The sequence below is a fragment of the Lissotriton helveticus genome, chromosome 11 (genome assembly GCF_964261635.1).
Source record: "Lissotriton helveticus chromosome 11, aLisHel1.1, whole genome shotgun sequence".
Taxonomy (NCBI): Eukaryota; Metazoa; Chordata; class Amphibia; order Caudata; family Salamandridae; genus Lissotriton; species Lissotriton helveticus.
In genome coordinates this window covers 1,033,957,940-1,033,980,178 of record NC_136072.1, presented here as the reverse complement: position 1 = coordinate 1,033,980,178, position 22,239 = coordinate 1,033,957,940, and the positions used below count along the sequence as shown (strand labels likewise).

At 51.7% G+C, this 22,239-nt stretch overlaps 1 protein-coding gene across 19 annotated transcripts in view; it reads right to left on the bottom strand.

Moving 5' to 3' along the window:
• ATXN2 (ataxin 2) overlaps nucleotides 1–22,239 on the bottom strand; it is a 1,876,777-nt gene that overhangs the window by 933,375 nt on the left and 921,163 nt on the right. For all 19 annotated transcript variants that reach the window (XM_078667457.1, XM_078667461.1, XM_078667458.1 and 16 more), the window contains one exon: nucleotides 8,042–8,361. In XM_078667457.1, coding sequence (XP_078523583.1) covers nucleotides 8,042–8,361 — 320 coding nt within the window. The remainder of the gene's footprint in view (nucleotides 1–8,041; nucleotides 8,362–22,239) is intronic.

The window sequence follows — 22,239 nt, the reverse complement described above, 5'->3', positions numbered from 1 at the left end:
ACCTACAATAAAGTGAAGGTGAAAGTGGCTGACGAACTCATGACGTGTGTTGGAAGGGGTGACCCCAGAGGGGCAGGATATGTTCTCCCGACCACTCCGTGACCTACCTCTCCCAGGAATACTGCAGAGTCCTAACGTGAGGTCCTCGCCGGGGAGGACTTCGTGTCAAGGATCGTACACACTGAGCTCACACCACACTTATGAACGGACACCACACCGTGGATTTCAGTAAGCAAGTTCTTTATCACACAGTAGAGTTTGAGGCAAAATGGACACGTATTTACAAGCGATCGAGGGATCGTAAAGTCTCAGTGGTAAGGAGTAAGGAAGCGGTAGTCTCAGTATTAGGCCAATACGAGGCGTACCCTGCGCACAGCTCTCAATCCTCGAGCCGGGGGATACGGAAGATGGAGGTCGTACTGGCTGCTCCACTCACTTCTTCTCGAACCAGGTCGGGTTGGTAGCGTCGATGGTCCAGCCGGACCAGAGTACTCCTCGAGCCGCGATGAGGTCAGCAGGGCTCGATCCGGAGTGAACAGAGTGTCTGTTAGTTCTTGAGGAGCCGCGACCACGTCAGCAGGGCTCAGGGTGTTCCACGAATGTCCTTCTAGTTGCAAGGGTGAGCCGCGACGAGGGCAGCGGGGCTCTGAGGTTCCAGTTTCTTCTTCACGAGGCTGAGCCGCGACAACGTCAGCAGGGCTCGATAAGTTCCAAAGTTCGGTCTTCTCTACAATGGTTGAGCCGCGATCAGATCAGCAGGGCTCTCTTGTCCAGGATACAACTGCCCGCTAGTTCTTGGGCTGCCCTTCATATAGCGCAGTGGCCCTTTGATGTCCGGACCCTCGCAGGCGGAGATCTCATGCCTCGGGGCTGGTCGTCTGAGTGTTCCGTCGGCTGGCCCTTTGATCCTTGTGAAGATGTGTCCGGGGATTCCCAGACGCCCAGCAGGGTCTGGAGCCAGCTCTTGGGGAGGCCAGAGGTGCGATCGAAACCAGCCCACAGGGGAAGGCCAGAGGTGTGAGAGAAACCAGTCTCCCAGGGGAGGCCGAAGGTGCAATCGAAACTCCTTGGTCTTATCTCACTCAGGAAGCCCTCTACCCCCCAGCCGGGCATGGCGCGTCTGCAGCCTAAGTTTCGCTGGGACCGGGGTCAGGCAAGGGCTATGGAGTCAGGGACCTCGGGAAGGGTAATGGCGGCCGGTGGCCCTGTGGGGTGAGGTAGGTTCTGGGCGCCCGGTACCGGGAAGAGAATGCGGGTTGGTAGGGTCGTGTAGGGCGCGGGGCGGACAGGGAACGGGACAACCAGGGGGTTCGGGGTGCAGGGCTAGGCTAACGGGGTGCTGAGGAACGGGGGAACCACGCCATGATGCCAGGTCCAACACGCGTCCCCCCCAGCTGAAAGGCAGAGACAACTACCCATCCCCTTGGGGGTTCTCTTCACTGAGGCGGAAGAACCGGGACAGGCCGTCCGCGTTGGCGTGGTCAGCACCAGGACGGTGCTCAACAGTGAAATCCATCCCCTGGAGGGAGATGGACCAGGGTAGCAGTTTGGGGTTCTCTACTCTCATTTGCATTAGCCACCGGAGGGGCCGATGGTCGGTTTGGACCCGGAAGTGAGTACCGAACAGGTAGGGCCTCAACTTCTTCAGGGCCAAAATAACCGCGAAGGCCTCCCGCTCGATGGTGCTCCACCTTTGCTCTCGAGGGAGTAACCTCCGGCTAATGCTGTTCTAGGCCCTTTTCATTCATCTGAGACAGGACCTCTCTGATGCCATGCTCAGACGCGTCCGTTTGGACCACGAACTCTCGGGAGTAGTCGGGGGCTTGCAGTACTGGGGCAGTACACATGGCGACTTTCAATGCTTCAAACGCCTTCTGGCAGGCGGGGGTCCAGCTAACTCTCTTCGGCTGCTTTTTGGAGGTCAATTCTGTGAGGGGGACTACGATGCTGCCATACCCCTTTATGAATCTTCGGTAGTACCCCGTGAGCCCCAGGAAAGCCCTCACCTCCGTCTGGGTCGTGGGGGCCTCCCAGGCAACGATTGCATCGATCTTGGGTTGGAGGGGGCCACTAGGCCGCTCCCGACCTGGTGCCCCAGGTAGACCGCTGACCCTTGTCCGATCTGACATTTACTGGCTTTGATGGCGAGGCACGCTCGACGCAGGGCCATCAACACTTCCCAGAGGTGTTGTAGGTGTTCGGTCCAGAGGGAGCTGAATACCGCAATATCATCTAGATATGCGGCGCTGAATCCCTCCAACCCAGCCAGTACCTGGTTAACCAGCCTCTGGAAGGTGGCGGGGGCATTTTTCATTTCGAAGGGCATCACCCGGAAGTGGTAGTGGCCATCCGGGGTGGAGAAAGCGGATCTCTCCCTGGCCCCCTCCGTGAGTGCGATTTGCCAGTACCCGCAGGTCAAGTCGAAGGTGCTGAGATAGTGAGCAGACCCTAGGCGGTCAATGAGCTCATCTGCTCGGGGAATGGGGTGTGCGTCGGTTCTGGTGACTGTGTTGAGCCCGCGATAGTCCACACAGAACCTCAGCTCGGGAACAGCGCCGGGGGCGGCCGCCTTCGGAACCAGGACCACAGGGATGGCCCATGGACTGTCAGAGGCCTCGACCACTCCCAGGGCTAGCATCTTGGAGATTTCGGCCTTGATGCAGGCCCGTACTCGGTCAGGGACGCGGTAGGCTCTGTGTCGTACCGGCGGGCTGTCCCTGGTGTCCACATCGTGGACGCACCATCCGGTGACGCCGGGGACAAGAGAGAGAAAAGGTCAGAGAACTGTCCCAGTAACTGGCGACAGTCCTCGCGTTGCTCGGGGGTGAGGGAGGAGGAGAGACTCACCCCCTCTACGGAGCCATCTTTTTCCTTCGCACACAGTAGAATGGGGAGAGGCTCCGTGTACTCTTCCGCTCCGTCGTCGGTGGCGAGGAGCAAACCCAACTCGGACCGCACGAAGTGGGGTTTGAGGCGGTTCACATGGAGGACCCTCAAGGGGTTCCTGGGGGACTGCACATCTATGAGATAGGTGACTTGGCGCTTGCGTTCCACCACTTTGAAGGGCCCGGTCCACTTGTCCTGAAGGGCACAAGGTTCCACCGGGGCCATCACCCAAACCTGCTGGCCGGGCTGAAACTCGACCAGAGTGGCATTCTGGTCATGCCAACGTTTCATTACTTCTTGGCTTGCCTCGAGGTTTGCCTCGGCAAGCTCCCGGAACCTCCGAGTCTGGTTCCGGAGGGTCAGAATGTATCGAAACGTTCCGGAGGGTCAGAATGTATCGAAACACATCTGGGGGTGGATACTGGGGTGCCGCCTCCCAACCCTCCTTGACCAGGCTGAGGGGTCCCCGGACGGGGTGCCCGTAGAGCAGCTCGAATGGGCTGAACCGCAAGGATTTCTGGGGGACTTCCCGGTAGGCGAACAGGAGGCAGGGTAGGAGGATGTCCCACTTGCGCCTCAGGGGCACCTCGAGACCCGTGATCATTCCCTTGAGGGTACGGTTGAATCGCTCAACCAGGCCGTTACCTTGGGGGTGGTATGGGGTGGTGAACTTGTACGTCACCCCTCACTGTTGCCACAGGGACTTCATGTATTTGGAGATAAAGTTTGTTCCTCGGTCGCTCACCACTTCTCGCGGGAATCCCACCTGGGAGAAGATCCCCATGAGGGCCCGCCCCACTACGGGGGCCGTCACCGTTCGGAGGGGAATAGCCTCGGGGTACCTGGTGGCATGATCCACCAGGACGAGGATGAACCGGTGGCCTAAGGAGGTCCGGGGGTCCAGGGCCCCCACGATGTCTATTCCCACCCATTCAAAGGGGGTACTGACAATGGGGAAGGGTTGGAGAGGAGCCTTGCGCTTCCCTCCACTCTTCCCGCTGGCCTGGCACGTGAGGTAGGACTTGCAGTGGGTCTCCACATCGGCGCGCATACGGGGCCAATAAAAATGAGTGACCAGACGGTGATAGGTTTTGTCTTGTCCCAGGTGTCCCGCCAGGGGCACATCATGGGCCAGGTTCAGGAGGAAGACGCGGGAACGTAGGGGTACCACCAGTAGCCGGGCTGACCCTAGTTCGGTGGACTTCTGTTCACTATACAAGAGGCCATTTTCCCAATAGACAAAGTGGGAGCCGAACTGGTCACTGGCAGCCTGGGCGGCGGCCTGCTGCCGCGGTCCAACTAGAGAAGGACAGGAGGTCTGCTCCAGGCAGAATCCCTCACGGGAAGGTCCTCCTTCCTGGCGCCACTGGGGTAACTCAGGGAGGTCGTCCAAGTTCGGGGTCTGTTCGACGGAAGGGCCTAGGGGACCTGCGTCGGGGTCAATTTCTTCACCGGGGGGTAGTTCGAGGACTTCGGGTCGCTCGCTGCCCTCCAGGTCGTCAAAGACCGGGCTAGGGGTCTCTGGTTCCACCCCCCCGGGGGTGGACATCCTGGCGGTCATGGCTCGGGTGCTCACGCAGGCCCATTCGGGCAGGTCCACCATCTCTAGGTGAGTCCTTCGCTCCACCTGCTTCCACGGGGAGCTCTCCAGATCGTTGACCAGTAGACAGTCCACGGGCATGTCGGTGCGAACCGCTACCCGTGAGTCACCAGAGACGCCCCCCACTCAAACGGGACCGGAGCTATTCAGCAGGTGCGGACGGAATTGTCAGCTGAGATCACCCGGCAGGAGGCGTGGGGTATAATTTGGTCTTCTGTGACTAGGTGACATCGCACTGTGATGATGCTGGCCCCTGTGTCTCGGAGGGCCCGTATGGGTGCCCGTTGACGGTCACCTGTTGTCGGTACTTCTCAGTGTTGTCGGGCAGGGGGGCTCCTGGGACCATTTCCCTATCCCCAAGGGACACTAATGACATGGCTGCTGGTTCCCACCCCTCTGTGTCCTCTATCTCTTCCTCTTCTAGAGCTACTGTGGCTATCTGGCGCGCGGGGGGACTCGCAGCAGCAGGTTTCTTTTTCAGGGGGCATTGGGGATCACTGGCATAATGCCCTGGTTGCTGACATTTGAAGCAGGCTATGCTGGCTCGGGGTCCCTGTCTGCCTGAGGGGGGCCCTGCTCTAGTCACGGGAGAAGAGCTTCAGGACTGGTTTGGGGGGGGGGCTACGCTGGGGCCCGGACTGGGACCCTCGCTGCCTACCTTGACCTCCCCCTCCTCTCTGGCGTAAAGACCCTTGTTCGTTTCGGCCATAGTTCCCCACGGGCCCTCTAGGGACTCGGGTGTTCACCCAACGATCGGCCTAGACAGCCAGCTTCCGTGGGTCTGTCAATTTGCTGTCCAGAAGGTGCTGTCTCAGTTCCACAAAGCAGTTTGTGGATAGGTGTTCATAGGCAATGAGATCGAATAGTCCTTCAAAGGTGGTCACCTTGCTGCCCTTGATCCACCCTTCCAAGGCCCGGCTGTAGAAATTCCCGTATTCTACCCATGTGGTGCCGGGGAGCTTCTTGCAGGTTAGGAACCGCTGCCGATACATCTCCGGAGTGAGCCCGTATCGGGATAGCCGAGCGTCCTTCATGTGTTGGTAAGAATTCAGGACGGCGGAGGGCAGGTCCAGCATGGTGTCTCTTCCCTCACTGAGGAAGCGCCCCCACAATCCGGCCCCCCAATCCTTTTCGGGCACCCGGTGGGAGGTCATGGCGATCTCGTACACTTTGAACCATTACTGGATGTCGTCTCCCTTGTAGTACTCTTTTACTACATCCTTGGGGATGTGTACTTTGGCCTCCACCGGGAAAGGGGTTTCTCGGCTCCCCGGGGGTCGGGTCTCTTCACTTCTTGCTTTCAGTTCAATTTCCTTTAGGCTGCGCTCATGCTCGAGCTGGAGTTTCTTTCCCTCATGCTCCCTCTGGAGCTTCTTTTTTTCTAGTTCCCCTTGTAACCGTAATTGTTCGACGGCCAACTTTTTCTCGGCCAGCTCATGATTGCTCTTTTCTTCTGTTGTTCTTGTGTCTTCGTTCAGGTAGTGTGTCAGTCGTTTTACTTTACGATCTCTAGACGTAGACTCTTATCCCGTCGCTTGCCACCAATGTTGGAAGGGGCGACCCCAGAGAGGCAGGATATGTTCTCCCGGCCACTCCGTGACCCACCTCTCCCAGGAATACTGCCGTGTCCTAACGTGAGGTCCTCGCCGGGGAGGACTTCGTGTCTAAGATCGTACACACTGAGCTCACAGCACACTTAGGAACGGACACCACACAGTGGATTTCAGTAAGCAAGTTCTTTATCACACAGTAGAGTTTTAGGCAAAATGGACACGTATTTACAAGCGATCGAGGGATCGTAAAGTCTCAGTGGTAAGGAGTAGGGAAGCGGGACAGTCTCAGTATTAGGCCAGTACAAAGCGTACCCTGCGCACAGCTCTCAATCCTCGAGCCGGGGGATATGGAAGATGGAGGTCGTACTGGCTGCTCCACTCACTTCTTCTCGAACCGGTCGGGTTGGTAGCGTCGATGGTCCAGCCGGACCAGAGTACTCCTCGAGCCGCGACGAGGTCAGCAGGGCTCGATCCGGAGTGAACAGAGTGTCTGTTGGTTCTTGAGGAGCCGCCACCACGTCAGCAGGGCTCAGGGTGTTCCACGAATGTCCTTCTAGTTGCAAGGGTGAGCCTCGACGAGGTCAGCAGGGCTCTAAGGTTGCAGTTCCTTCTTCACGAGGATGAGCCGCGACGTCAGCAGGGCTCGATAAGTTCCAAAGTTCGGTCTTCTCCACAATGGTTGAGCCGGGATCAGATCAGCAGGGCTCTTTTGTCCAGGATACAACTGCCCGCTAGTTCTTGGGCGGCCCTTGATATAGCGCAGTGGCCCTTTGATGTCCGGACCCTCGCAGGCGGAGAACTCATGCCTCGGGGCTGGTCGTCGGAGTGTTACGTCGGCTGGCCCTTTGATCCTTGTGAAGATGCGTCCGGGGATTCCCAGATGCCCAGCAGGGTCTGGAGCCAGCTCTCGGGGACGCCAGAGGTGCGATCGAAACCAGTCTCCCAGGGGAGGCCGGAGGTGCAATCGAAACTCCTTGGTCTTATCTCACTCAGGAGGACCTCTACCCCCCAGCCGGGCATGGCGCATCTGCAGCCTAAGTTTCGCTGGGACCGGGGTCAGGCAAGGGCTATGGAGTCAGGGACCTCGGGAAGGGTAATGGCGGCCGGTGGCCCTGTGGGGTGAGGCAGGTTCTGGGCGCCCGGTACCGGGAAGAGAATGCGGGGACGGTCGTCCGTTGGTAGTGTCGTGTAGGGCGCGGGGAGGACAGGGAACGGGACGACCAGGGGTTTCGGGGTGCAGGGCTAGGCTAACGGGGTGCTGAGGAACGGGGGGAACCACGCCACGAGGCCTGGTCCAACAACGTGGTAGAGGCCGGCTGGCTCTCGGTATATGCCACAAACCTACTTTCAAGATAAAGTCAACAGTATAGAGGAAGGACTACAAAGTCCAGGCAGGCTAGATGAGCACGTTAGGAATGGCTTGTGTTTTAGAGATAGGGGTGCAGCCCCGCCTGCTGCCGAGACTGAGCCGCTGCCGAGGGAGAGAGGGACACGCGGAAAGAGCCCGGTGAGTGGGGGGATGTGTGCGCTTGTGTGTGTGTGTGCGCGTGTGTCTGTGTGTGCGCGCGTGTGTTTGTGTCTGTCTGTGTGTGTGTGCGCGCGTCCTGATCATTGTGATTGTGAACCGCATGCCGGAATCGGAGCGCGTGTTCACACGCGCGACTTGATCCGATTCCGGCATGCTGCGCATGCCCATCTCCTGTGTCCTGAAAAGCATAGCTTCGCGCTGTAATCGCCTGGGCGAGACCTAAAAAATGAATGAAGAGAGTGGTGTTGTAAAATGTTAAACAGCTTCCTTACAGCTCTTCAAAAGATTTCAATGTTTCATTAGTAAAGGCAAGTACATATGAAGAGTACTGATCCACAAAAGCACCATGGTTGCTGAAAACTGTAATACTACCACAAATAGAACCTAAACTGTGCCAATAATGGTGTTGAAGAAAACATGATGGCGGCTTTTCATATTAGAAGTAGTTTACACACTAAGTAGTAGTTTACTCACTCTGAGGAATTTTCTTTCTGCTCATCCTTTTCATCTTTGTCTTGTTTGATACCCGGTCCTGATGTCTGTACACCTTGGGATGTAACTTCTGGCACTCTCTTTTGCTCAGAACCATTACTAACTGACGGGGAAGTACTGGGACTACTTGGCTTGCTGCTGCTGCTACTACTGCTTGTGTTGGCATTGCTGCTGCTTTCATTTACATATTCGTTACTACAGGCGTCTCCAACTTTCTCTTTAAGTGCATCTCTTGGTTTTTCGCCTTCCCGATTTTTGTTCAGCAGCTGGTCCACGATCTCAGGTGTGGAGCTTGGTTGTAACTGAAGGCAGAGCAAAATATCAAAATGTAAAAAGTTGAAACTCTAAATGTACAGATACAAATTTATGAAGGTCGTTCAAGGTTTGTGTTGGTCCAGAAGAACAAGTTACTTACCTTCGGTAACGCTTTTTCTGGTAGATACTATATCTGCCTGTGGATTCCTCACCTTGTGAATATCCCCCTTGCATCAGCAACGTTCGGAATTTTTCTTCGTAGCACGCCGCCGTGGACAACGTCATAGGAGCACGGCATCGCGCGCGACTTCGTCTGACGTCACGACTCCTTATTAGGCCCACGTCGGCGTGATGACGTCAGTTCCGCCCTTTTTTCCATGCCTTCGAGGCACACGGACGGACCAACGACAGCAAATATGCATATATACAATGTACACAGTACATACAAACCATCATAGCACACAGTGCATAGCAAAGGTATCAAAACCCTAAATATATACAAACAATAAAACCAGGTATAGCAGAGTGGACAACGGGGAGGCGGGTGGGCATGTGAGGAATCCACAGGCAGATCTAGTATCTACCAGAAAAAGCGTTACCGAAGGTAAGTAACTTGTTCTTCTGATAGATACATCTGCCGTGTGGATTCCTCACCTTGTGAATAGAGTCCCACAGCAGTCCCCACTCCCGGAGGAGGGTGACCACTCTGCTATACCAGGAAATCTTGGAGAACAGAGCGCGCGAAGTGGCCGTCCCTCCTCACCTCGGTATCCAAGCAGTAGTGCTTCGCGAAAGTGTGGAGGGAGGCCCAAGTCGCGGCTCTGCAAATGTCCTCAACAGGTACACCTCTAGACAAAGCAGATGTTGCAGACTTTGCTCTAGTTGAATGTGCTCTAATACCCTCAGGAGGGTCCTTACCCGCAAGGGAGTAGCAGATCTTGATGCACAGGATTATCCACCTGGAAAGTGTGCGCTTGTGCACCGCTCTGCCCTTCCTGCAGCCAGCAAAACCAACAAACAGCTGGTCGTCCACCCGGAAGTCCTTAGTCCTGTCCAGATAGAAAGACACCGCCCTCTTAGGGTCCAGACGGTGCAGTCTCTCTTCCTCCTTAGAAGGGTGAGGGGGAGGATAGAAGGTAGGAAGGGTAATGGACTGTCCAAGATGGAAGGGAGTAACCACCTTATGCAGAAAAGCAGCCCTGGTCCTGAGAACCATCCTTTCAGCATGAATGGTCAGGAATGGGGCCTTGGAACTAAGAGCCTGAAGCTCACTTACCCTCCTTGCCGAGGTGATTGCAACGAGGAAGATCGTTTTAAAAGAAAGAAACCTCAATGGACACTTGTGCAAGGGTTCAAAGGGAGAACCCATTAAGAAGGTCAGCACAAGATTCAAATCCCAATGAGGAACAACAAAAGGAGTAGGAGGGAACAGATTTGTTAGACCCCTCAAAAACCTTAAAACCACCGGAGATTTAAAAAGAGAGGGCTGATCCGGCAAACAGAGAAATGCCGATAAGGCCGAAAGATACCCCTTGACCGTGGCCACAGCAAAACCTTGCTGCGCCAGAGAAAGAGCAAATTGTAAATGAGCCTTCAAAGGGTCAACATCCTTCTCCCTGCACCAAGAAACAAATTTAGACCACCTATAGGAATAAATGGACTTAGTGGTGTCACGCCTGGCAGAAAGAATGACATCCACCACATCGTGAGGGAGAGAAAAAGAACTCAAGTTGCCCCGTTCAATCTCCAGGCATGAAGGTGTAATGTCTGGAGGTGGGGGTGTAGAACCTGCCCCTCCATCTGAGAGAGGAGGTCTGCCCTGTGAGGGAGACGGAGCGGCGGGTGAGAGGAGAGGTGGAGAAGGTCTGTGTACCACACCCTTCTTGGCCAATCCGGGGCGATCAATATGACTTGGGCCCGGTCTTGGCGAATCTTCCTCAGAACCCGAGGAATCAAGGGTATGGGAGGAAACGCGTAAAGGAGTTGATTTCCCCAACTCAACTGAAACGCGTCCCCCAAGGCTCCTTGCAACGGATACTGGAGACTGCAGAATGACGGCCAGTGAGCATTCTCGCAAGTGGCAAACAGGTCCACCCGAGGAGCACCCCATATCTGAAAGATGTCGTGAACCACCTCCGGGTGAAGCCTCCACTCGTGGTCGGCAGAGAACTGCCGACTGAGACTGTCTGCACGAACGTTCAGAACCCCGGCCAGATGATTTGCCATCAGACAAATCTGGTGGTCCTGAACCCAGGACCAGAGACGCAGAGCCTCTCTGCAGAGACACTGCGACCCTACTCCTCCCTGCTTGTTGATGTACCACATCGCCGTCGTGTTGTCCGTCAGGACCTGAACCAACTGACCGCGAAGGGAAGGGAGGAAGGCCTTCAGCGCTAAACGTATCTCCCGCAATTCTAGAAGGTTGATATGAAGCAACCTTTCCTCTGGAGACCAAAGCCCTTTGAACCCCAGGTCCCCCAGATGAGCACCCCACCCGAGAGTGGATGCATCCGTTATCACTGTGGCCACTGATGGAGGCAGTTGAAAAGGCTTTCCTTGAGACAGATTGCCTTCCACGCCCCACCAAGACAGATCCGCCGCCGCTTCTCTGGAGATCCTCACTGACTCCCTGAGATCTCCGTTGTGTTGATACCACTGCCTGCGGAGGCACCACTGGAGTGCCCTCATGTGCCAGCGTGCATGACTGACCAACAGAATGCAAGAAGCCATCAGACCGAGCAGACGAAGGACCTTCAGGACTGGAACAACCGCTCCATTGTAGAATAAAGGAATCATCTCCTGTTTGTCGTGAATCCTTTGAGGTGGAGGGAATGCACGACATACAGTAGTGTCCAGTACCGCACCTATGAACAGGTTGCGCCGGGAGGGCACCAGGTGAGACTTGGGTACATTGATCGAAAAACCCAACCTGTGCAACAACTGAGTTGTCTCCTGCAGATGATGGAGCACCTTCTCCGGCGACTCCGCTTTGATCAGCCAGTCTTCCAGATAGGGGAACACAGGTATCCCCGATCTCCTGAGATGCGCAGCCACCACTGCCATCACCTTGGTGAAAACTCGAGGCGCAGTAGTAAGCCCAAACGGAAGGACCGCAAATTGGTAGTGCTGCGATCCCACCGTAAAACGGAGATACTTTCTGTGCGACTTCAGAATGGGGATGTGAAAATACGCATCCTGCAAGTCGATCGACACCATCCAGTCTTCTTCCATCAGCGCTTGAAGAACCTGAGCAAGGGTGAGAATTTTGAACTTCTCCTGTTTGAGAAAGAGGTTCAAAATCCTGAGATCCAGGATTGGCCGAAGCCTGCCATCCTTCTTGGGTATCAAGAAATACCGGGAGTAGCATCCTTGACCCCTCTCCTGCTCTGGAACCACCTCTATTGCACCCTTTCGGAACAGAGCCAGGACTTCTTCCTGCAGGAGCAGCAGGTGGTCCTCCGAACAATAACCTTGGCAAGGAGGGTAATTGGGAGGGAACTCCTGAAAGGGAAGTGCATACCCATTTTCCACGAGATTGAGAACCCAAAGATCTGATGTAACCGATTCCCAATCTCGTAGAAAATGAGTAAGCCGACCTCCTACTGGCCCCACATGATCCAGAATGGTGGATCTAGGGCTGCTTTGCTGATGCGGGTGGGGGTTGGGTATTATTGGAGGAAGTGGAGGAAGAGGAGATTTGACGCCCACGTCCACGACCCTTCTGTCTACCTCTATAGGACTTATACAGAGGGTTCTGCTGTTGCTGCTGTTGTTGTTGGCCTTGTCTGAAGGGACGAAAAGAGGATCTACCAAAGCCTCTAAACTTTCTAGTTGTTGACCCTCTCATCTGGAGACCCAAGGATCTTGCAGTAGCACGGCTATCTTTAAACCTTTCCAAGGCGACATCCGCTTTTTTACCAAAAAGGCCAGTCCCTTCAAAAGGCAAGTCCAGCAACGTAGATTGCACATCCGCAGAGAAATCAGAGGATTTTAACCACGCGGCCCTCCTGGTCGCAATAGAAGAGCCCATAATCCTGGCAACAGAATCAACCGTGTCCATGCCACTCTGAATAACCATGCGTGCAGCAGCCTGAGTGTCTGAGACCACCTCATTAAAGTTCTTTCTATCCTCCTCAGGAAGCTTAGATGATAACTGCTTCACAGAATCCATCAATGCATGGACATATCTTCCTAAAAGACAGGTAGCATTAGTGGATTTAAGAGCCATGCTCCCTGAAGAGAAAGTCTTCTTTGCAGACTGATCTAACTTTTTAGAGTCTTTGTCCGCCGGCACTTGAGGGAAAGAGCCTGCAGCCCTGTTAGAACATGTCGCCTGCACCACAAGACTTTCAGGAGAGGGGTGCGAAGAAAGAAACTCAGGGTCACCAGGAGCCACCCTGTAGCGCCTTGCAACAGATCTTGAAACCGCAGGAGCAGATAATGGTCTCTTCCAGATCTCTTTTATTGGATCTGATACGGCATCAGTGAACGGTAACGTAGGTTCAACAATAGAAGAGGGAGAGTGTAAAACTTCAGTAAGTATGTTGGGCTTATACTCAACCGTGGGCAGTTTCAAGTTGAGAAGATCTGCAGCCTTCCTAATAACGACGTGATAGGGTGCCACGTCCCTAGAAGGAGCATCAGAAGCTGAAGGTAAACCCCACTCAGGAGAGAGTTCCAGACCACTAGCATCACGTAGGTCTTCAAAGTCATCATCATGATCAAGAAGTTCACCCTCTTCCACATCTGAATCTTCATCTCCCTTTTCTTCCAGAAGACGCTGAGCCCTTCGTCTCGACCACTCTATTCGAATCGAAGTCGACGGATTCGGTAACGACTCAGACGGAGCCGGATTCGACGTCGAGCGAGGAGTCGGGGCAGCCGAAGGACGAGACTCACGGACAGGTGTGGAACCTCGATCCAAACTACGAGGTCGATCCGGAGTCGGCGAAGCTGCATGCGGAGTCGAAGACCTCGGTGGTGCCGTACCGAGCCAAGGTGTAAGAGGCGCCGGCATAAATGGAGCTGGGGCGTACGACTGAGGAATGCCCAAATTGTATGATAATGGACCCATGGGACCAACAGGTGCTCCAGTGGGGTACATCGCTCTGGAATACACCCCAAACATCGCATTGAGAAAATGCAAGGGGTCCTGACCAGGACCAGGAAAGGGAGGGTACGAACCTACCGGATGCTCTAAAGGAGGTCGATCCGACACAGGTTCATTTTGACCCTCTTGGTCCACAGGAGTCTCCATCGGAGTCGGAGTTTTAGGAACTACCTCTTCTTCTTCCTCATGTTCCGAAGAATGTAAAGATTCCGGATCCGGTTCCGGAGTCGGGGAACCTCCGATGGACTGAGCAGGAGAAGGAGAAACGAAGTCCTTATGGTGTTTGTGAGACTTTTTCTTCGAATCTGAAGATTCCTTCTCCGAATGATGCTTTGAGCTGTGCTTCCTCCTCTTGTGCTTTCTCTTCGAGGAGCTCGAAGCGTGACCCGAAGTTGACTTCGATCTCGATCTTGATCTCTCTCTGGACCTCGACCTCGCTTTGGATCTCGACTCCGCTCTGGACCTCGACGCCGACCTCGACTTCGATCGAGACTTTTGTTTCGATCTCGAGCGTCTCGACGTCGACCTCGAAGATCTCCCAGCATCTCTTCCCTTTACCTTCGCGAGAAGTAGTTTTGCTTCACGCTCTCGAAGCGCCTTCGGGTTCATCTTAAAACAAGATCGACAGTTCTTGACGTCGTGGTCTGAACCCAGACACCACAAACAATCGCTATGTGGGTCGGTGAATGACATCATGCGGGCACAAGACCCACATTGTTTAAATCCTGTCTTCCTCGACGACATCCTCGATGAAGAAACAAATCGCAAAGGAGAAACAGTAAAGATTAAATAATAGCCAGATACTAAGTATCGAGAAGATCCCGAAAACCGTTAGCGTCGGAGACGCGGAAAAAAGGGAACTGACGTCATCACGCCGACGTGGGCCTAATAAGGAGTCGGTGACGTCAGACGGAGTCGCGCGCGATGCCGTGCTCCTATGACGTCGTCCACGCCGGCGTGCTACGAAGAAAAATTCCGAACGTTGCTGACGCAAGGGGGATATTCACAAGGTGAGGAATCCACACGGCAGATGTATCTATCAGAAGGGCCAAGCAAGATACATCCAAAATTGGAAACATTTTCATACAATGAATCTACAGTCAGCAGTCTACCTAAAACCCGGCATGGATCTGGTCCGTTTGGACACATGATTGGCATCACTAAAATGCAGTTTTCAAATCGAAATTAAATCAATTATTTGAGAAATTCCAATTGGAAAATATTGGAACATTTCCTACTGGTAAAAGCTATTTTATATGACAAAACTTACAAAACAAGCCATGCTTTTTCAAGACCTTCAAAAGCCTTTCCATGACTTGACTTAATTAAAATATGTAAGATTCCACAAAAGGTTGACTACGTTACTTTCCATTTCTTTTTTTTTTTATTTCAAATCATTTTTATTGAAGGAAAATAAATGAAAAGACAATGAATCAACAATTACAGAAATTGAATCATGTGTGCTATCAGACAAAAACCGAAATAAAGCTAAAATACAGTTATCTGATGTTGTTTGGAGTCAGAGCTACATCTAATTAAACAAGAAAATATAAGTAAACCACAGAACAATAAATAAATAAATGTACAGTACATACAAATATAAGCTGCCGTCAGTTAGGTCAGGTATGAGAGATCCATAGGGTTAAGTCGAGACACATATAGAGTGGATCTACATTCAGGTTGTCTACACTTACAGTGAATCAAGGCGTGGTACATAAGATGCCCCAACATAGAACGCATTGTAAGAATACAGTAGTAAGTCACGGGGGATCAAAATTAAATGAAGACGCATCAAGAGAATTCCACAGTTTCTTGTTGGAGGAGCGCCAAGGGGAGGAATGCAGCGCCGGGTTATCGGCTCCTCTCAGAAAGGATAACCAGTCCTGCCAGATTTTAAAACATACCTCTGATGCATTTTTCCATTTGCACAGGACCACCTTACATGCCAATGTGAGCATCAAGTCCAGTAGCTGGCGATCTTGTGCATTCGGTAGGTTCGGATCAAGAGCTCCCAGTATGAAAAATATAAATTCCCTCTTAGGTTTTAACCTGAATACATGGTCAATGGAGTCAAAGATGTTTCCCCAGTATGTTTTTAGAGAGGGGCAGTTAAAAAGCATATGGGCTAGATCGCCTACCTCTGAGTGGCAATTCCAGCAAGTGAGACTATCTCTCAAGTGGGTTTGAAAAAGTCTATCCGGTGTCCAGAATGTCCTATTTAGCAACATGTATTTAGTCTGGGAGAGGATTGGGGATACTTTAGTAGAGAGGGCAGTGCTGTGAATTATGTCCCAGTCGAGCGTAATGCCTGTAGAGTTGGGTTCTGCTTCCCATTTGACTTCATTTCTTCTATGTGACTTCCTAGGCAGAGGGAGGAGCAGCTTGTACACTCTAGAGACGAAGTGACCGGCAGCTAGGAGATGTGGTATTTGGGTAGGGAAGCCAGGGTGTTTGAGGTGTGAGGTGGCGTGTCGAGATAATGACTTTCAGCTTCAGGAAGTCCTAGAAGTCTAGGGGTGTTAAGTTATGCAAGGCTTGGAGTGAGGCGAACGGTAGGGGTTGTGCCTCTTCAAAGAGGTCGCTCACCAGGTTAATGCCTTTCACGGACCAAGATTCCCAGTAGAGGGGTTTGCCTTCCAGTTTAAAGGAAGGGTTCTGCCATAGGGCCATCATTGTGGATTTTCTAACTTTCAAGTTGGATGTGTGGGCCTGGTCAAGTCTTAAGAGAGCGCGTCTGGTGTTCATCATAATGTATTTAGAGTGGTTTAAGTGGGAGAGTTCCATGGTGAGCAGGGCCAGTAGTGGTGAGTTATCGATGAGAGATTTCTCAATGTCTATCCATAATGGGGTATAGGTTGGGGTCGCAGCAAGCCATTGTGCCCCTTGTTTGCAAAGGAACGCTGTCTGGTAATTTCTAAAGTTGGGGAGACCCAGGCCACCTTTATCTTTAGCTAGTTGTAGCTTTTTCATTGATATCCTGGCTTTCTTCCCTGCCAGAGGAAAGCACCAAACAGTTTATCAACTTTGTTCAAGAAGTCATCCGAGAATGTCATGGGTAACATACTCGCCAAGTAGTTATCAACGGTGTCACCATCATTTTGAGGGTTTCCGCCCTCCCCCACCAGATACTTGGGTGACAATCCGTCCAGCAATGTGGAGATCTTTTTTAGAATCAGATTTTCGTTGATTTTTAACGTGGAGATTAAATCCTTATCAAAGTCTAGTCCTAGGTATTTGAAGCAGTGTGGCTGCCAAGTTAGACCGGAGTCACCAATTATGTCTTTGCCGCCCATATTGTTTAATAATTTGAACTCTGTTTAATCTTTATTCAATTTATATCCTGAAACTCTCGAGAACTCATCGATGGTTGACATAAGAGCAGGTATGGCCTCTCCTGCCTTCTCCGATACAACCAGCACATCATCGGCATAAGCGGTAAGTTTTATAGTACATCCCTTGAAGGGAATACCAGCAATGGCGTCGTTATTTCTTATATGATGGAGGAACGGTTCGATTGCCAATAAAAACAGTGAAGGGGAGAGGTGGCACTCCTGTCTTGTAGCTTGTTGGAATTGGAAAGAGGAGGAGAACGAACCCCCAGCTCTTACCCTTGCAGAGGGGCAGAAATATAGGGACATTGCTAGTTTCGTGAAGGTTTTCCCCAAATTGAATTTATTTAGCACAGCCTCCAGGAAAGTCCAGTTCACTTTGTCAAATGCCTTTTCGGCATCCAGTGTTATTGCCGCTGTGGGTGTGTTAAGGAGTTTCGCCTTCTCCAGTACATGTGCTAATACTCTGGTGTTGTCACTGGACAACCTGTTTTTAAAAAATCCTGCTTGTGAGTGGTGAATTAGTTTGGGGAGGACTTGCTGAAGGCGAGTGGTCAGTATCATGGCGAGGATTTTACAGTCGAGATTAATGAGGGAAAAGGGCCTATAATTTTTAGGGAGAGTCGGGTCTTTCCCATCTTTGGGGAGGACCTCAATGATAGCTTCAGAGAGTGTACCTTTTAGTTCACCGGTGTCATGGATTTCTTGGAACAGATGATGTAGAGGTTGTACCAGAAGAGATGGGAAGGATTTATAGAATCCAGCTGAAAACCCATCAGGGCCGGGGGGCTTCCCGCACTTTAGTGATTTAATTGCTTTCTCTATTTCAATGGTCTCGATTGGCTCATTAAGGATCGATTGTTCCTCAGGGGAGAGCGTTGGTAGATCGCATTCATTTAAATAATCTTGAATTCTAGCCTCTTCTACCGCTTTATTTTTGGCATACAAAGTCTCATAAAAATCTTTGAATACCTCAGCAATCTTGTCTGGTTCCGAGTGAACCGCCCCGGTATTGTCTTTGATGGAATTAATTGTGTTCTTCTGTACTTTAAATTTCAGGTACGCGGCCAAGCTCTTGCCTGCTTTGTTTGATTCACACAACTTAAAACTTCTTCTCCTATCTAGCCAGACCCCGGCTCTTTTACTTATGATTTTGTTATATTCATACTTCTTGTTAGCCAATTTATTCAGCGTTGTAACGTCCCGATCTGTCTGATGCTTGTTCTCTAAGATCGATATCTCACTTTCAAAGGTTTCTAGTGCTTTATTATAGTCTTTATTCATTGCTGACCTAATCTTGATGCATACCCCCCTAATAGTGCTTTTTAGGGCTTCCCAGCAAATGAGTTCGGAGGTGTCCCCCTTTTTTATTAAGTTCCAGGTACGACTTAATAGCAGACTGGATGGTGGTCCGGTGCTGCTCCTTCTCTAGAATCTCTTCGTTTAACCGCCAGACCGATTGTCGGGTAGAAGGTTTCACATTGGCGATGGATAGTGAGATGCAAGAGTGATCAGATACAACCCTTGTTTCTATTGTTGTATCTTCTATTCTTGGGATGCCATTGTAGGAGAGTAGGGTCTGCAATCCTATGATCACCCAGATTTTTGCTTTTTTGCTTCACTGGTTTACGACTTTCCCTGGCTGTGGGCCTGCTAACCAGACCCACAGCCTAGCTGTTCTCTCTACTCCAAATTGGACCCAGGTACTGAATTGGCACTGGGCCCTCTCCAAGTCCCTGTACCCAGGGCTGAGGTGCACCCAGAAGTCTCCCAGGGGCTGCAGCATGTATTATGCCACCCCTGGGTTGACTAACTAAACCAGACACAACTGGCTGCTTGACAGCTGGGGCAAGGTGGTGTAATCACCCTTTGCTTTAGATATAGTATTTCTATATCTAAACCTACAATGGACACCTATATTCCTATCAGTCACTCCTATGGCAGGCCTTAACAATCCTGAAGGCAGAGTGCGTGGAATAAGGTGAAATGGTGCTCTGGCATGAGCTGAGCCCGTTTGTAGCTTGCGGAACCAAGTCCTAATAGCTGTTCCATGATAACGCATACCATATACTCTTAAGTGCATTATAATCCTCGCGGTTATATGCCAACTCTGGTATCGCTTTATCAAAACATGTCGAGTAAGGTGTCATACGAATTGGAATACTAACCCCTCGCCAATTCTGGCGACGGGGTTAGCATTCCACCCTTCTAGAGGGACACGACATGTATGTAACCTGTAACCCCGGTTAAAGTCAGACATAGCCTCAGCTCCACAAGATGGATGCTGCCACCGAGACACAAGTCTGCCCTCCTGCTGCTGGGAGTCCTCCCAGCACAGGAGGCAAGGACAAAGGGTTTCCTGCATGGGGCGGTGCCAGCACCGTCCCAGACAGGATTTTGTGTATCCTAGGTAGGCAGGGCTTTAGAGGAAGGTGACTGCAAGTGGCACCCCGGTGCTCACTGTGCATAGGCCGGCTTGAACCAGTTCCAGGGGCACTCCAGCCCCTGATCTGGGGAAAGCCCGCCAAAGGAGAGGGGTGTAACCACCCCCCTCATAGTCCCACCCATAGGGCAGGACTTAGTCGCGTGCCAGCCCCCTTTTGCAGGATAAAGGTAGGAGCAGGCCCCCTTCCAAATTAGATCATCTTTGAATCCTGAACCGACTTTCCACGAAAGGAACTCAAGACTCTTCTCAAGATTTCTCCCTTGTGACTAAGGAGTAGTCACCCTGCAGCAGCAGGCACCATCCAAGCATCGCGGTCTGCTGTAAGTCTCTCCTCCGGATCAAGACTGCCCAGCTCGACGAGAACCGGCTTCCCTGGCACCTCTGACCTCTACCTGCATCTTCAGCCCAGCTGAGACCCGTGGGTGTGACGAGACCTCGAGGGACCGGCCATCTTCAAGACTGCACGACGCTTGCCCAGCACGACTCCCGAGTGACCATCGACCGAGTGCTTTGGGGTAAGAGAAGCCCCAACCCTGAGCAGCTCCAGCACCGAAGTTCAGCTCCCCTGCATCCACGAGATCTGCGTGGGGCCCTTCTGCTCTTGGCTGCTCACCGCGTTGTCCAGGTCGCTTGCCCGTTGGCTAGTGGCCCTCTGACGACGAATTTCGACGACAAACACCGCTGGTCTGGTTGCTTCAGACTGGCCCTTGCTCCCCTCCAACAGAGGAGCACCCTGGACCCTCCTGGTCCACTCCAGACGCCATTTTAAGTCCACCGCGTGGGCTTGCATTTGCCAAGACTTGTTGCCCCAATCCTGGGTCCAGCGACGTCGACAGCAGATATCTTCGTGGGACAGCTCGCACCTCCATCCTGGTCGCCGACAACGCCTCCTGGTCCGAGAGACTGCAGAGCCCAGCAGCACCCACTCACCTGGTTGAGGTGACTTCGCCCGGTGCCACTCTGGTGCCCACCTAAATCACTGGCTAGTGATTCAGAACTTGGTCCCCTCTGCTTACAGGTCTTCCTCTTCCCGATCCAGGCTTGGATCCCCAAGAACTTCTTCACTGGTCGCCTGCCAGCAACTTCTTTCTTCAGGCTCCTGGTTCATCAACGAAGAAACCCGACAACATTTGAACCCTATGCAGACGCAGCCCCTGGGCTAGGTAAACCGAGTACTCCGGTGCTCCAGCGTAGACCAACTCTCTAAGAGTCTAGATCCACTTTCGTTTTTGACCTACCTAGTCGGGTTCGCCCGAAAACACTAACTTTGCTTTTACTAGCCTCCATAGACTTTTTCCCGCCTTACGCGTGAGAGTTCCCACTCTGCACACGACGTCCCTAGGCCTCCTGCTTGTAATCTAAAGGTTCAGTAGTCCAGTCCTAGCGATCCTAAAGCCTATGAGAATAGTTACTTACCTGCTAGTATTTCGCATTCCACTTGTATAGTATATGGTTTTTCGTGCCCCTCGGGCATTTGTGTAAATTGTGCGACTTTAAGTATTTCTTTAAGAGTTTTGTTGTGTGCTTAGCTCCCTGTCTCATAAAGAGCCAGGGTAGTCTTGTTATAAATAAATATACTTTATTTTTCATAACAACTTGTGTGGTGTCCTTTCACTTGGTGTTCAAGGGGTATATGTGATGGTAAAACAGCTGGCTTAACACGCCCTCTAGAGTTTAGCCTAAAGACTGCACGTGTCCATGCTACTAGGATAGCTGGTCTATCAGGTTGACTTACAACCAAACATCAATAAGGGTTGTTTGGACTGATACATAGTGTTCACTAGAATAGTGAGCACTGCATATCAGGCCAACTTCTCACAGCCATTTTGTGTGATGAGGAGATAGTCAATACGTGAATAAGAATCATGAGGAGAGGAATAGAATGTATACTCCCTTCCTGTGGGATTCTGCAGTCTCCACGAATCCACTAAGTGGAAGCGGGTACACAGGTTAGTGAAGGCTTTATGTGATTTATGGGGTCGGAACACACACTTGGGAGTCTCTATCAAGGGTAGGGTCCATAGGGAGATTAAAAATCGCCAGCCAGAACATGCACAGCTGAATCGGGGATGGTTTAAATTTGTTTAGCTAGTTCTGACCAGAAGCTTAAGTCGCTGGTATTTGGGGCATAGACATTTGTGACATAGAATTCCGTGCTATCTTTGATCAGCCTAGCTGTAACCCATCTCCCTTTATTGTCAGCTGTAAATGAAAGCATTTCAACATTTGATTTCTTCGCTATCAACGTTAGAACTCCATTTTTTTGCCCACGGCCTCAGACCCTACCACCTCGGAGTAGTGTTTGTTCCTTAGTGTATTGAACTGCTTAGTGTCAATCTTAGTTTCTTGCAGGAGAACAATGTCTCCCTTCTGTCTACGCAGATAGTCCAATATCTTTTGTCTCTTGATCGGCTAATTCAGGCCCTTAACGTTTAGGGACAGTATTTTCAATTTGTTTATTCTGGATATACCAAGTGGTGTGCTAATTGTGGAGTGCGCCATCTGATATTATTAACGAATCGTGTTGTGTTATAGTTGTGTCTCTTGGTAAAGCATCATCTTTTCCCCCAGGTAGGTGAAGCTCAGGGTTTTAAGACATCTATGAAGCACACATATCCTCCCTCTATAGGTCACATGTTGTACCCAGTTGCGATTACCATACGTGGATATACGTGAATAAGGAATTTCAACCCCACATAGTGGTGTTATTGTACACAGTTCTGCGCGGAATCTCTCTTGCGTTTCTTTGATGACATCATTTAAGTCGATGGTAAGTAAAGTGGCCAACCAGACTAGACAGCAAATAATAGCAAGGTACAAATTAAACAAAACATAATTCAAACACCCTTCCCATCCCCCCCTCATTCCACCCTCCCCAACCTTCCCCAAATCACCCACCCCACCCTTTCTGAATCTTGCAGGCATGGTGACGAGGGAAAAACGGCGTCCCTCCCATGGCTTAAACAAAAGTCATTTTAAAGTTTGAACCTGAACTTGACTAACCTACAAATGTTATAGGTGCCTAAATCAGTGTAACCAT